General features: G+C 48.0%; 1 protein-coding gene across 1 annotated transcript in view; it reads left to right on the forward strand.

Annotated features, from left to right (window-relative positions):
- Positions 1-13,282, forward strand: part of ARIH1 (ariadne RBR E3 ubiquitin protein ligase 1) — a 27,862-nt gene extending 14,580 nt beyond the window's left edge. The window contains exons 8-13 of the mRNA XM_008943467.1: positions 405-476; positions 7,387-7,517; positions 7,616-7,673; positions 8,816-9,076; positions 9,923-10,035; positions 13,032-13,282. Of these exons, the coding sequence (XP_008941715.1) occupies positions 405-476; positions 7,387-7,517; positions 7,616-7,673; positions 8,816-9,076; positions 9,923-10,035; positions 13,032-13,116 (720 nt within the window). The 3' untranslated portion in view covers positions 13,117-13,282. The remainder of the gene's footprint in view (positions 1-404; positions 477-7,386; positions 7,518-7,615; positions 7,674-8,815; positions 9,077-9,922; positions 10,036-13,031) is intronic.
- Positions 13,283-14,189: the final 907 nt, after the last annotated feature.

A 14,189-nucleotide genomic window follows, 5' to 3' on the forward strand; every position in this document is an offset into this window, starting at 1 on the left:
TAGGTGCTTTCTTTGGAGGGATTAATTTGGTCCTGGGGACCTGCTGCTGTGCAGTGAACTTTAGAACTGTTCACAGAGCTGTCAGAAGCTGTCATCGAGTCTGGGATCCTGGGCATAGCTCGTGGAGAGCCACGTTTCGTGCCTTGGGGACAGAGCAGCCTGTGTTCCTAGTGACAAGTGCAAAAAAAAAAAAACCAGCTTCCTTGGGGAGAGGGGAGGGAAACCTCTCCAGAGGTTGTATGAGACTTAACTGGGCTTCTCCAGCTAGATGTGACCAGTTTATTATTGAAATTTCCAGCTCCAGCACCCTTTGTATTCCCACGTGATTGCATGTACCTTAATACACGTAGCTATTTGGGAACATTTACAGCTCCTGTAAATGGAACTCTCTTCTTTCCTAATAGTGGTTAAAGAAATGGATTAAGAAGTGTGATGATGACAGTGAAACTTCTAATTGGATTGCAGCAAACACAAAGGTGAGAAGGTTTCTCCTGTTTTATATAGCCTTACCTGATGCAAAGGACAGTCAAATTCCTCTCTACTAGGATTATTTTTTTCTGTTGCACGTCATTATTTAAAAGCAAACCTTAAAATCCACGGCACGGTCTGGTCGGCCTCTTGAGGAGTTGTTCATTTCTGCTGGGCAGGGTTCCAGTTAGAGAGGCTGGCAGGCCAGCCATGAAGATTTTATTCTGGAAATGGCTCTGCTCTAGCGAGCCCAACTTTGCCTGAGACTTCAGCATTTGGGACGAATTAAAACAAAGGTCGATGTGGTGGCAAGAAAACAAAAGCAGCAGATGCCACTGGGGGGGGTGGCTGGGAGCAGAGCTGGGTCACACGGCTGCCGAGCCAGGAGGGTGGAAGAAGGTGGGGAGAGAGTGAGGAAATGGCTGCTTTGTTTTCTTAGCTCTGTTGTGTAACTGGTTAATGGTATTGTTTGCAGCAGAGGCTGCTTCTTTCTGGGGCTGGCTGCATGGTTTTCATTGAGCTGGAATGTTGCATGATGGTGAAATCAGAAACGCCCATCAGGCTGAAACACACTGTGAAAATTGGGCTGAAATTGCACAGCCTCAGCTGCTGCTTTTTGTTTTGTGGGCTGGGGCTTGTGTGGTCCCTGCTTGGAGGCTGAACGTTGCTCAAGGAAGCAAACTTGGCTTTTGTTTTGGAGGTGGGTGTGTTCAAAGATGTGCCATGGCATGAGAAGTGAACCAGCTCAGTTCAAAGTTTGCTTGGCCTTCAAGTATTGCTGGTGTTAAACCTGGAGTAGAATAGCTGAAGAGCTTGGAAAGGGCTAAGTACATGAAAAGCAGCTTTTAGCCTGGAGTAGCAAATATTTGGACTGTCGGAATGGCCACAACCCTTTTTTGCCAGTGACAAAGCCTTTGGGAGCCAGATGAGGAGCTGCTGCTGCCCTTCAGGGGTGTCATCTTGGCCATGGCCTGAGGGCTCCCCATCTTCTACCTGCCCCTACCTTGGCATGTGCTGTTGAAGTTAAGCTCCCCTTGCTGGGGCTTGTTGTGAATGAATGTTAAGCTTTCCCTTACTGGATTCTGTGCCCGTTAAAAAGGCTGAAATTATGTTATACACGTTACACAGACCAAACATGAATTATGTGTCACTGATGATGGCTACTGGAAATAGGAAGCCACTTGCCTCTTTTTCAGACAGGAAGATGGTAGTTTCTGCAGCTTGCTCTCTGCAAGACAGAAATATTGTGAGGATGGTCTTCCTTGGTGTCGTTTTTTTTTTTTTTTTTTCAGCCAGGATCTAGACTTTGTCAGTTGCTGGTGGTTGGGCTGATGTTTAAAGCATAGCTCAGACCATCAGAAATAGTATTGAATGGTAGGAGTCAGAAGATCTTAATGTTTTATTGGTTTTTTTTTTGTGGGAAATGTCTGTTCAGAGGACAGTGAGAAGGGGAAATGAGCATGGCCAGGCCATGCTGGCATCAGCCCAGCTTATCTGTTCTTTCTGGTGTCAGCAGCAGAAGAGCCCTTGTCCTTCACCATCACCTAAGCTGCTTCCTCTAATACCGTACGAGATCCTTCTACAGCAAGAAAAATTCAGGCTTGGATTTCATTTTGAGCAGCCTAGAAGGGAATCAGGTCAGGTTCCATCAGATTCAAACCCCCCTGTTTTCAGTGGGAATAACTCCCCAAATCACTCGCTACTGTGGTCTGAAAAGTGCTTTCTGGAGTCCTCCAAGCGTGATGTTGAGATGCGGTCCTGTCCCATGTGGTCTCCATGCAGGCAACAAAGCTTCTTGTCTTCCCAAGATGAAGGTATAAGAGAAAACCACCATTCCTCCTGGAATGTGGGTAATCCATTGCAACAGGACTATGTGAGATACCTTTGTTCCAGCTTGCCCTGGGAGATGGACTAGGAAAGGAAGATCAGGCAATTGCTGTAATAATAGAAAAGTAGAACTTGGCTGAATCGGTTTCTGTTCACAAGCTGGAATGACGTGGGATAGTTTTTGATGGATTATGTAGAATAATATGAATGAAAAGTGAGGAGATTTGGGAGTTCTGTAGTTTCCTATTTTTTTTATTATTTTGCATTTATTTATTTGTACTTGGGAGACCTGCACTAATTCCCTTCTACTTAATCAAAAGATAGAGCCCTTGCAGCAGAGTGTGTTGGACTTTTTTGACTTAAAATAAGCTATATTCACAAATGAGTTCAGTTTAGCTCTGTTTTAATTTAATTTAATTAAGCCAACACAAGTTTTTATTCAGTCTTTAATTCTCAGGCGTCTTGTGAAGGATTGGATGGTCCAAGGTTTTGATGGTTGAGTGGTCCAAGGTTTTCTGCATTTCTTTATTTCTTTTTTTGTACAGCCTTGGTTCTGAAATTTTTATTTCTTGAATTAAGCTAGGCAGCTTGCAGGTCTTTGGTTCGTGTGGCTTTGGGAATAAAGAAACCACAGAGATCCATGACTTTAAGTGGACCTTCAGAGGAGTAAGAAACATAGAAAACTTGGATTTGGGCTCTTAAGGTGTATCAAGACTGTCTCAAAGGAGCCTAAAAGGAGGAGGGGAAACCCGTTTTAAACCTGAGTTTCAGTGATATGCATCTTGGAATAGGAAAGGAAGAACAAAGATGGTAACGGTGCCAGTCTGCACCCAAGGCACTTCTTTTCTGTTAAAGTGAAATTTGTGTTAATGAAAGTTGTTCTGCTGGTACTAAAAATGCCCCTGCCTTACAGCTTTTGACTCCTGGCAGGTCACCATCTCATTATCTCCTGGGCTAGACAGGGCTTGAATGGCTGATGCATAAACCAGGCAGGTTTTCTTCCTCTAGAAAAGCTATTGGCTGTTTTTTCTCCTCTTAAGCCAGGTAAAATGGCACGAACCCAATTCTCTTCCTTTTAGGTCACTTTTTAATGTCTGAACATGCTCTCCCTCTGTACTTTCTGGAAGTCCTACATTTGTTCTAACGTGTGGAAATTCTGGCAGCCTGCTAGATCCTCCTTGGGCACCGGCATCGAACTTTGCTCTTTCATTTCTCACCAGCACAGTTTCGTGCCAGAGCTGTGAACAGCATCTTTCCAAAGCTCTCCTAGTGCCATCTTTTCCTCGCCCAGGGTTTAAAATACCCGACTCTAGGTGTTGTCACAGTGTACTAGTTTGTGCTAACCGTCAAGTTCAGCATTTTGGGGTTTCATTGAAATGCTTTAAGGAATCCCTGTGGTCTTTGAGGGTTCTTTGATTTTATGGGATGGGTTAGAGGGCAAGGCGTAGCTGTGGACGTGGCACTGATGTCCACCAGTGGCCTCTGGCAGTTCCAGAGAGGATTAATCCTTTCTATGTGAAATATGCTTCTGTTTAACCCCCCTGAAGTTTATGGTGGTTTACATACACGCAGCCTTTTAGGAGAAAATGGAGATTGTTCTCCTTTGCCAGCTTGGCATGGGCTTCTGTTTGCTAACGAGGTCACTTCTGCATCACAGCGTGGCAGATAAGGTGGAGAATAATCTACGGCTTCAGTCATTGGGGTTGCTGCCTATCGCATCCTTGCGTAGCCCTAATTCTCAGTAAGATCTTCCTTCCCTGTCCTCCTTAATCTATAAATCTCTCCCACCCGTTGCATTGGTGGCTTAAGTTGCTGCTTTTTTTTCCTTTCTGCTGGATTTGAGTGTTTCTTTAGCTTTCTTCTCATGGCTTGTCCTTCATTTTTCATAACGCTCAACTTCTTCACTTTTAACTTGATGGATCTGTAGAGCTTTGTGTGTCATCTCTCTGCCTTGTGCTTGGCTTGGCAGGCGTATGAAGGCTCGTGAAGGAACAGCATGGAGACACTGAGGAGCTTGGTCTCATCCTCAGATGAGGTCTCCCGAGGAGCAGCTGAGGGACCTGGGGTTGTTTAGTCTGGAGAAGAGGAGGCTCAGGGGAGACCTTGCTCACTTCAGCTCCCTGAAAGGAGCTTGGAGTGAGGTGGGGGTTGGTCTCTTCTAAGTGTAACCAGCAATAGGAGTGATACCTGGCTGAGTATCCATCCTCTGGACAGCTCAAGAGGACAGCTTGATGCCCTCCTGAGAGGGCCAGCAAAGGAGCTACTGTGCTTCACGTAACTCTGTAGTACAGTTACGCTGTTTGTAGCACAAGCATAGATGAGGGGGGAGGAAAGCAGGTCTGGAGAACCCTGTTGAAGTGCTTGCTTGCTGCTTGCACCCATCAGGGTGACAACCAGCCTCCCAGCAAACCTGACCCAAACCAAAGAAGCTGCCAGCTACTGTGCAGTACTGACAGGGAGGGTGGGAGGAGAGTGTGACTGCAGAGGGAAACCTTTATCAAAGTACTGGAGTAGTTCCCCAAGTGTGGAGAGTCACTTTATTTACATTACAAACCTGGTTTTCCACTTAGAAATGGAGCTTTGTGTCCTCCTGCCCAGGCCAGGCCCCAGATGTGACCCGTGGGTAGGATGGGAGTGCTGCCCTGAGCTCAACAGGAGGGCAGCATGCTCCAAACAAGTGCTGTAGTAGCTACCTGTAGTAGCACATTCCTCTTGGAGGAATGGTCCTGGAAAACCGTGCTGGTTGTGTGGCCCAGTCCTCAACCCTTGCTCTTCAGCATGAGGCAGTAGGACCAAAGCAGGACTTGGAAAGGGAAGAAATGGTGGCAGTACTCAAGTGGAGTGCTCTGCCATTGCTGGGCAGATGGGAATCGTGAAGTGATGTAGGATGAAAGGGAATTTTTGTTCAGTCCCTCATCTCAAAGCCAGGGTAACCTCAAAGCTAGTGCAAGCTGCTTGTAACGAGCCTCATTTTTCATTAGCTCTCAGGTCTGCAAAGTCTCAGTCAGAAGCAGAGGAAGCAGAACTAGCTGAAAGCAATTTGAATTGTGTTGGCCAGAAGAAAGTTCTAGTCCCTTGTCTCTTTTCCCTTGTAACCAGCTTTGCCTTGCAGCAAACCTCCCTCTCTGCAGTGGAAAGGGTCATGGCAGACACCTGGAGACAGCATTGGTCTTCTGTACCTCCTGAGCCATCTTCTGAGGACTCGACCTTTCAGCTCATCCAGTCCAACCACTCCCCCAGCACTGCCAGGTCCCCACTGACCCATGTCTCTCAGCACCACATCTCCACAGCTTGGAAACCCCTCCAGGGATGGGGACTCCACCACTGCCCTGGGCAGCCTGGAACAGCCCTGGACAACCTTCACGGGGAAGGAATTATTCCTCAGGGCCAACCTCAACCTCCCCTGGGGTAACCTGAGGCTGTTGCCTCTTGTCCTGTTGCTTGTTCCTTGGGAAAAGAGCCCCACCCCCAGCTGGCTCCAGCCTCCTGTCAGGGAGCTGTGGAGAGCCAGAAGGTCTCCCCTGAGCCTCCTTTGCTCCAGGCTCAGCACCCCCAGGTCCCTCAGCTGCTCCTCACCACATTTGGGCTCTAGACCTTTTGTGCTTCTGACCCAAGAGCTGCAGCTGATTCTCCCTGACCATGGATAACTTGTTTGGACGTGTTTTTTACTGCCTCATAGATAAACCTGGCTTCTGGAAAACCTCCATTAATGTTGGGGTGGTTGTGTGGTGGGTTGGACTGAGGAACTGATCCAGACAACAGTGGTTCTTATTTATGGTGTCCTGGCACAAGAGAAGTGCCACAGGGGCAGGAGTGAGTGGCGGCAGAGAGCTGGTCTGGCTTCCTTTGCCTAGTACATTCTGTCCACCTCAGCTTTGTGTACTCATCAGGATACTACAGAAACAACCTTCTACAGGAGCTGAAAATCATTTTAGGAAGTGGCCTTAGGCCGCAGTGTCTGAGAAGGGCGTTGGTGTGATCAAAAACCCCCCAATTCCCCAGAGATTTCCCTGTGTTCTTCCCCAGCTCTTTCATGTCCTCTTCTTTGTCCAAGACCTCACCTGAAAGGGAAGCCCTGTGTGGGCTTTCGTTGGAAAGTGAAGGAGGAGGGAAAAAAAAAGCAGGGACGTGGTGGGAACTGTGAAAATGCCTCAGGAGGAGAAGTGTCTTTTTAGCTGACAGAAGCTTCTTTGAAGCAGGCTAGATTCTTGCTGCATGTTTTCAGGTACTTTTTGGCTGGTGTTCTACAACTGTGGGTGTCCTGGATTGATAACGGCATGATATCAGCTCACCCTTAGGGTTTTTTTTTTTTTTCAGTTTGAGCATTCAGTTTTGGACCCCTCACTCCAAGAAGGACCTTGAGGGCCTGGAGTGTGGCCAGAGAAGGGCAATGAAGCTGCTGGGGAAGGGTCTAGAGCCCAAGCATGGTGAGGAGCAGCTGAGGGACCTGGGGGTCTTGAGCCTGGAGCAAAGGAGGCTCAGGGGAGACCTTCTGGCTCTCCACAGCTCCCTGACAGCACGCTGGAGCCAGGTGGGGATTAGGCTCTGCTCCTAAGGAACAAGCAACAGGACAAGAGGCAACAGCCTCAGGTTGCCCCAGGGGAGGTTTAGGTTTGCTATAAGGAGACATTTCTTCACTGCAAGAGTTGTCTAGGGCTGTCCCAGGCTGCCCTGGGTGGTAGTGGAGTCCTCATCCCTGGAGGGGTTTCCAAGCCGTGGAGATGTGGTGCTGAAGCACTTGGTTTAGTGGTGGACTTGGGGTAGAGTTAGGTTAATGGTAGGGCTTGATGAACTGAAAGGTCTTCTCCAAGGAAAATGGTTCTGTGATGTTCCCCATCCAGTGTGCCGCTGGGACCGTGGCACAGATCCAAGGTGTTATTCCTCCTTGGGGATTTTTGCTGTCTAGATGCTCAGATGTTGGAAACATTTGAAGGCCTGACTCGGAAGAGGATCTCCCTGATGAAAGGGAAGAAGTAAATCGTGCAGTTCACTTGATGTGCTCTCTCTTCTTTTGGGGGCCCTTGTAAGCCCCTGGGGCTGTGCTGGGTTCTGCACTTCCCCTGCTAACGCCACTCTCTGTCCTGGCCCTAGGAATGCCCCAAATGCCATGTCACCATTGAGAAGGACGGGGGCTGCAACCACATGGTCTGTCGGAACCAGAACTGCAAAGCCGAGTTCTGCTGGGTGTGTCTGGGCCCCTGGGAGCCCCACGGATCTGCCTGGTGAGTTCAGGAGAGGGCCTCGCCAGAAGGCGGGGAGGGAATGATGCCAACAGCAGCGGTGTGGACTGAAATCTGTGAAACTGGTGTCCTTGCTACAGGTACAACTGCAACCGCTACAACGAGGATGATGCAAAGGCAGCAAGGGATGCACAGGAGGTGAGTCCATAACCTTTGGTGGTTGGGGATGCCACCGACCCAGTGAGAACCTATCAGTCAGAATTGAAAGAACTTCCTGGATTTGGGCAGGAATCCCAAAGACACTTCAGTTCCCCTGCAGCTTTGGACTCCTGCTTCGTGCTGGAAAAGGAATGTTCCAAGCCACTTTCCCCCAGTTTAAAGAGCACATTAACTGGGTGGTGATCTCTCACACTGCCTTGCCTGGTTTATGCTGTTCCATGCTCTTTGCATGAGGTCAGCATAACGCTGAGGGTCTGAGGGAACAATCCTCATGGCCTTCACAAAATGCAAAGGTCTTAATGCAAATCCCAGGTGTTGAAACACAGCAGAAACTGGAACCAAACCCTTTTTAAAACATGGCACAGCACGCACAACCCATCCCTCCCCAACTTCCACAAACCCCTTTCCTGTGTACCTGTCAGAGCACAGTTACAGCCAAGACCCAAAGTCTTTCCTGCAGCCCCTCCTCCTGGAGACAGGGAGGTCTTTGGATCTGTGCTGTCTTTGTACATCCACGATGTATAACCATGCCTGTGCTGTGTTTTTTTTTTTTTTTACAGCTGATCTGTCAGTGAGGGTGAAAAAATAAGATTAATGGTTGTGTGTTGAGTCATCTCAGTTCTCTTCTACTACTTAGCACATGGCTTATTTCCCCTGCTCTATAATCACTGCAGCCTAGGCAACCTAAGGTTGCTCTCTTAACACAAATAATTGTTTAATTAGAACTCTTATTAGCAAAAAAAAAGAAAATCTGCTTCTTTCTTTGTTGTGACCCTGGAAGCATTTAAGTCCTGTCACTTGAATTGAGAGGCTGAAATTTAAACCTGCTCAGGCTGTAGCAACGTGATCCTGATTGCTGTCACCATTGGGAGCAAAGGTGTCACAGCAGTGCCAGGCAGCACCCCATGACAACAAGCTGCTGTGGGTCTGGCCTCTGGTCCCCAAGCACCACGTCAGGGTTAACAGAGCTGCACAAAGCCAGCGGGATAGGAGAGGAAACACCTATGGAAAGGAAGCTCCTTTTCGGGGTCAGGAAGAGCCTCGGAAGGGTTTGCTTCTCTCGCAGCCATTACTTTGTTGTAACTCTTGGTTTCCTTTGTCCCTAATGGGAATTAACACAGCGATCCAGAGCAGCCCTGCAGAGGTACCTGTTCTACTGCAACCGCTACATGAACCACATGCAGAGCCTGCGCTTCGAGCACAAGCTCTACGCTCAGGTGAAGCAGAAGATGGAGGAAATGCAACAGCACAACATGTCGTGGATTGAGGTGCAGTTCCTGAAGAAAGCAGTCGACGTCCTCTGCCAGTGTCGTGCCACACTCATGTACACTTACGTCTTTGCCTTCTACCTCAAAAAGAATAATCAGTCCATTATCTTTGAGGTAGGAGAAAACACGGTTGTCAGGAGTTCAGGTTGCAAAGAGAAGGGAAATAGATTTAATGCTTGGAGAAGCTTTTGTCCCTGGTTTTACCACGGGGAATCTAGCTTAATATTCCATTGTGCAAAAGTTAGAGGTCCTGCTGGACACTGTGCCATTGTCAGCTGGTGGTGGAGGTAGAGTTACAACATGCTGCCCTTCAAAACAAGACAGGGAGCGAGGTTCTCTCTGGAACTGGCAAAGGCAGCACTAAAGCTTAAATCTGGCATTTTGATTTTCCCTGGTGTTGGTATTTTCCCGAGGGTGCTGCCATTAAAATTGAACTTGAAAGTCTAAACGTGGAGGCCCGTCTGCTTGATTGTTATGATTTAGATCAGTCCTTTGTGCAGAACCCAAGCTGGAGGCTCAGCCACGGGCATGCAGAACTATTGAGCAGTAGTGAATGCCATGCTCTGAAACTGCTCTGCACATACCAGGGGTCAGTAGAGGCTTTGCCAGGGCTGGTAAAAGAAAAAATAAATAGGTTACAGAATGGGAGATGAATTGTCTCATACTCTGCTGTACCACTAGTAAGGAAAGGGTTTGTTCAGGCTTGCCTTACATTGAAGACATAAGACTTGCTGGCAGATACGCAGATTTTCTTCTGATCAAATGAAGAAATTCCATTGTTTTCCATCTTGATGCTCAGAGCAGGTTACTCAAGACTTGCACAGTGTCTATATCTAACCCTGCCTTTTATTTCACTGCTCACTTCAGCTGGATTCAAGGGGAAAAAAAAAAATCTGTTCCTTCTGCCCCTCAAAATACTCCTGTTTTATTCTTTTTTTTTTTTTTTTTTTGTCTTTGCAGAATAACCAAGCAGACTTAGAGAATGCTACAGAGGTGCTTTCTGGGTACCTTGAGCGAGATATATCCCAAGATTCACTGCAAGACATAAAGCAGAAAGTACAGGATAAGTACAGGTTTGTTTTGGAATCATCCTCTGTCTCAGAGCTCCCCGGCTCGCCGTCCCATGTGACAGGTAGTGGCTTGTCTACTTGCCAGCTACAGTCTTCTCCAGAGCCACGTCCCTGGGAAGCTGTTTGCTCTGGGCCTCCTGCCATACATTGTGATCATCAGGTGGTCCCTGAGCATCTGAGAACAGCAGTGGCCCTGGTGGCCTGTGCCAGCTCCCAAAATAGTGGCAAAGCCACTGGGGACCAAAAAAAAAAAAAGGCCAAGTTGGGTGAGCTGTAGTGACTGAGGGGTATTACTTTTCAAAAATATATTCTGAGGGGTTTTTAAACTGCTGGTTTTGCCTGGGAAGTAAACACCCCCAGTGGGACCCCAGTAGTACCTTCAGGGTGGTCTTCAGCGAAGAGGAGGACAGTGGCGGTTAAAGGAGAGATGGGCAACGATCGTTTTCTTCCAAAATAAAAGGTTTTAATAACATGAAAATAACAAACAAAAACACCGTAGGCAGGCACTGAAACAGCACCCACCCCAGGGGAGAAGTGAAAGAGCATGTGGCCTTGGGGCCAGGGGTTTTTTAACAGGTAGGTAGGTGGGTTTACAAAGGCATTGTCCTGTAAGGATACATGGATGGGTTACCGACAGGTCAGGGGTCCAGTGGGTGTTAGGGGATTGGTCTTGTGGTGGCTAAGCCAACCACAACCTGGGAAAGGTGGAAAATTCTGGATGTGTGCCCATGTTTGGGGACAAAGAGGCAACAGAAACCTCTTTCTCCAGGAGGTGCACTGCAACAGAGGGGCTCTTGGGAGTGGGAGCAGCCACTGAACTTCGGTGGCCCTGTGGCCTGTTCTGGAGGAGACTTCCCAGACCTTCCCTTTTGAGCCAGTTGGTGACTTCCCAGCTCACTGCTGGTCTTCAAGGGGGTCTCGGATCAAGCTGCTTGTCCATGGAAGTCCTCTGGAAGTGGATGCTCCTTTAGGGATGGCAACAGCTATCTGGAGGAAATGGGGGGTGGACTAGATGACCTTTAGAGGTCCCTTCCAACCCAAAGCATTCTATGGTTCTGTGAAATTAAAGCCTAATACAGCCCAAATTATCTGTAAACATAGTATCCCAAACGAGCTTCCATCTTCCTGGGAAGAAAGTATGTGTCTTGTCAAGCCCGTGCAGGTCCTTAATTAACTAGTTCAATCATGTCTTAATCATGTCCTGCACGGTGTACACCATGCTGGTGATGGGGAACTGATGCAAGGCTGGAGCTCAGGAGCTTCTCGAGGTGGGTCTAAAGAGCTCTGGGAAACTGCAGGACCTGACCTGGCTCATTTGGTTCTGTTTCCGTCTTTTAGCTTGCAAAGACTTTTCTAGAAAACAGGATTAAACTCCCACCAGCAACAGCAAAATCCCTGAAACTGGGGAAAGAGAAACTGTATGTGTTTGCTCTGCTTCAGAAAATCAGTGGTGCTCTGTGTGGTGGCTTTGGTATGTTCTAGGACATCCCTTTTCCTCAGTATTGTTGATCCTGGGAGGACTGTGCCCAACTACGGATCAGTTTTATTTGCAGCTTCGTCAGTTTAAATGAGAAAGGCAGGAAGAGCTGCCTGGAGTTCTGATGAGAGGCAAAACCTGCACTCCAGCCAGACCAGGGACCCTTTCTGTAGGCACTGTGACTGCTTCCATCTCCACTGGGATTTTAGAATCATAGAATCATTCAGGTTGGAAAAGACCTTAAAGCTGCTGGAGTCCAACCATTGCCCCAGCACTGCCAGGTCCCCACTGACCCATGTCCCTCAGCACCACATCTCCACGGCTTGGAAACCCCTCCAGGGATGGGGACTCCACCACTGCCCTGGGCAGCCTGGCACAGCCCTGGACAACCCTCACGGGGAAGAAATTGTTCCTCAGGGCCAACTGAAACCTCCTCTGGGGTAACTTGAGGCTGTTTCCTCTTTTCCTGTTGGTTGTTCCCTGGGAGAAGAGCCCAATCCCCACCTGGCTCCAGCCTCCTGTCGGAGCTGTGGAGAGCCAGGTCTCCCCTGAGCCTCCTTTGCTCCAGGCTCAACACCCTTTTTTTGGTTTTGGGGACACTTTTGCACAGGGAAAATGTACATTTGTGTGCTGGTTTTTCAGCCAGGGACCTGGCGTTGAGTGACTGGAGTAACTGAAGTCTTAATTAGTGCTGATAAGGGGCTACAAATAGAGAGTCCCTTCTCGGGGGGATCTCCTCTTTGGCTTAACATAGATTTGTGTTCTTCTGTGCTGGGGCTGAGCTGTAATTCCTAAAATCCTAGAATCATTAAGGTTGGAAAAGACCCTGTGTGATCATGTTTCTCTTCTGGGAATACTTGATTTTAGGTGCAAAGGAAGACAAAAAAAGGATCAAATGCATTTCTTTGGCCTCAAATTTGTGTCTTAAATGCTGGAGTTTTGTTTTTTTCCTAGAATCATTAAGGTTGGAAAAGACCTCTAGCATCATCAAGTCCAACCATCATCCCAGCACTCCCATGGCCACTAAACCATGTCCCCAGGTGCCATGTCTACATGTTTTTTGAACCCCTCCAGGGCTGGGGACTCCAACACCTCCCTGGGCAGCCTGGGCCAAGGCCTCACCACTCTGCCAGGAAAGAAATTCTTCTTAAGATGCAATTGAAACTTACCACCTCACTCCCAACTGTCTTTGAGGGAGTTGTAGAGAGCCAGGTCTCCCCTGAGCCTCCTCTTCTCCAGACTAAACACCCCCAGGTCCCTCAGCAACTCCTCATAAGCCACGTTCCCAAGACCCGTTGCCCTTCTCTGGACCCGCTCCAGCCACTCAATATTTCTTCTTCTCTACCACCCAAAACTGACCCTGGTACTCAAGCTGTGGCCTCCCCAGTGCTGAGCCCAGGGGGATGATCCCTGTCCTGATGATCTGCTGGCCACACTAGTGGCCACAAAATGCTGGTGGCCTTCTTGGGCACACTGCTCCCCCCCTCCTAACCCTCCGTCTTGTGCCGTCTCTTTGCCACAGATACTGCGAGAGCCGGCGACGGGTTTTGTTGCAGCACGTGCACGAAGGCTACGAGAAGGACCTGTGGGAATACATCGAGGACTGAGTCCGGCCCAGGCATAGAAACGAACTCTTGAAATCCCTTTTCCCCTCTGGAGTGCTTGTGAGATTGGAATCCACCCACCCGTGAGGCGCCGTGCCCGCTCTGCCGCACCGGGGTTCTCTCTCGTTCACCGAAAACAGCTGAAAGTAAATTATATTGTAATAAAAAAGAAGGAAAAAACAAAACCATACCAACAACCCAACCGACACCCCAAGGTAGCTAAAGCATCGTGCAGCAGTGTTGTAGGCGGCCGATAAGAGTGTGAGCGACGCACTAAAAAGAAACAAAACCCTCCAACTTTAACTTGTAACGTAGCTTCATTCTTCAAGCCAACTCCTTTTTCTTTTCTATCTTTCTTTTCCTGTGTGTAGTACAGATGAAATTTAAACCAGTTTCTTGACACCGCTTTTCATGTCCAAACCAGCCATTTTGATGTACTTTGGTCAAGGTTGGGGTGGGGTGGTGGCTTCTTCCTCCTCCTCCTCCTCTCTGCCACACAAGTACACGGATGAATGTCGATCGCTTGACTCGTGTAAAGATGAGTCTTGGGGGAGGAGAGGGGGGTACACAGCAAGGAAAAACAAAAAACAAACCACAAAAAGAAAAAAAACCGATCCACAAAAAAAAAAAACCCAAACCTTTGTATATGACTTTTAAAACAAAAAGAGGACAACACAGTATTTTTCAGAGTTGTATATAGCGCATATGCATGGATAAAGAGCAAGCGTGGCACGTGTTTGCATAATGTTTAATTACAAAAGAAAAAAATATTTATTCTTTAAAAGTCTTCAAGATTATGTCTACTTGCTGTGCAGTTTCTTTCAGTTCCCTTTGCTTTGGTTTGTGTCGCTTTCCCTGGGCTGGGGTGGGGGAAGCGTGCGCTGGCGGAGCAAGTAGCTCTTTATTTTTCTCTTTTTTTTTCAGTTTTTGGGGAAGCTTACCAGAGAATTCAGGTTTCTGCTCTTCCCACGGTTCCTTTGGGTGCATCCCCTCGATGCGCTTCAGGATGCTTTGCCCCCTTCTTTTTATATATTTTTTTGTTTGTTTTTTAAACATTTTGGCCCTGGATTATTGAT

This window comes from Merops nubicus, unplaced genomic scaffold (assembly GCF_000691845.1).
Source record: "Merops nubicus isolate BGI_N331 unplaced genomic scaffold, ASM69184v1 scaffold16667, whole genome shotgun sequence".
NCBI lineage: Eukaryota > Metazoa > Chordata > Aves > Coraciiformes > Meropidae > Merops > Merops nubicus.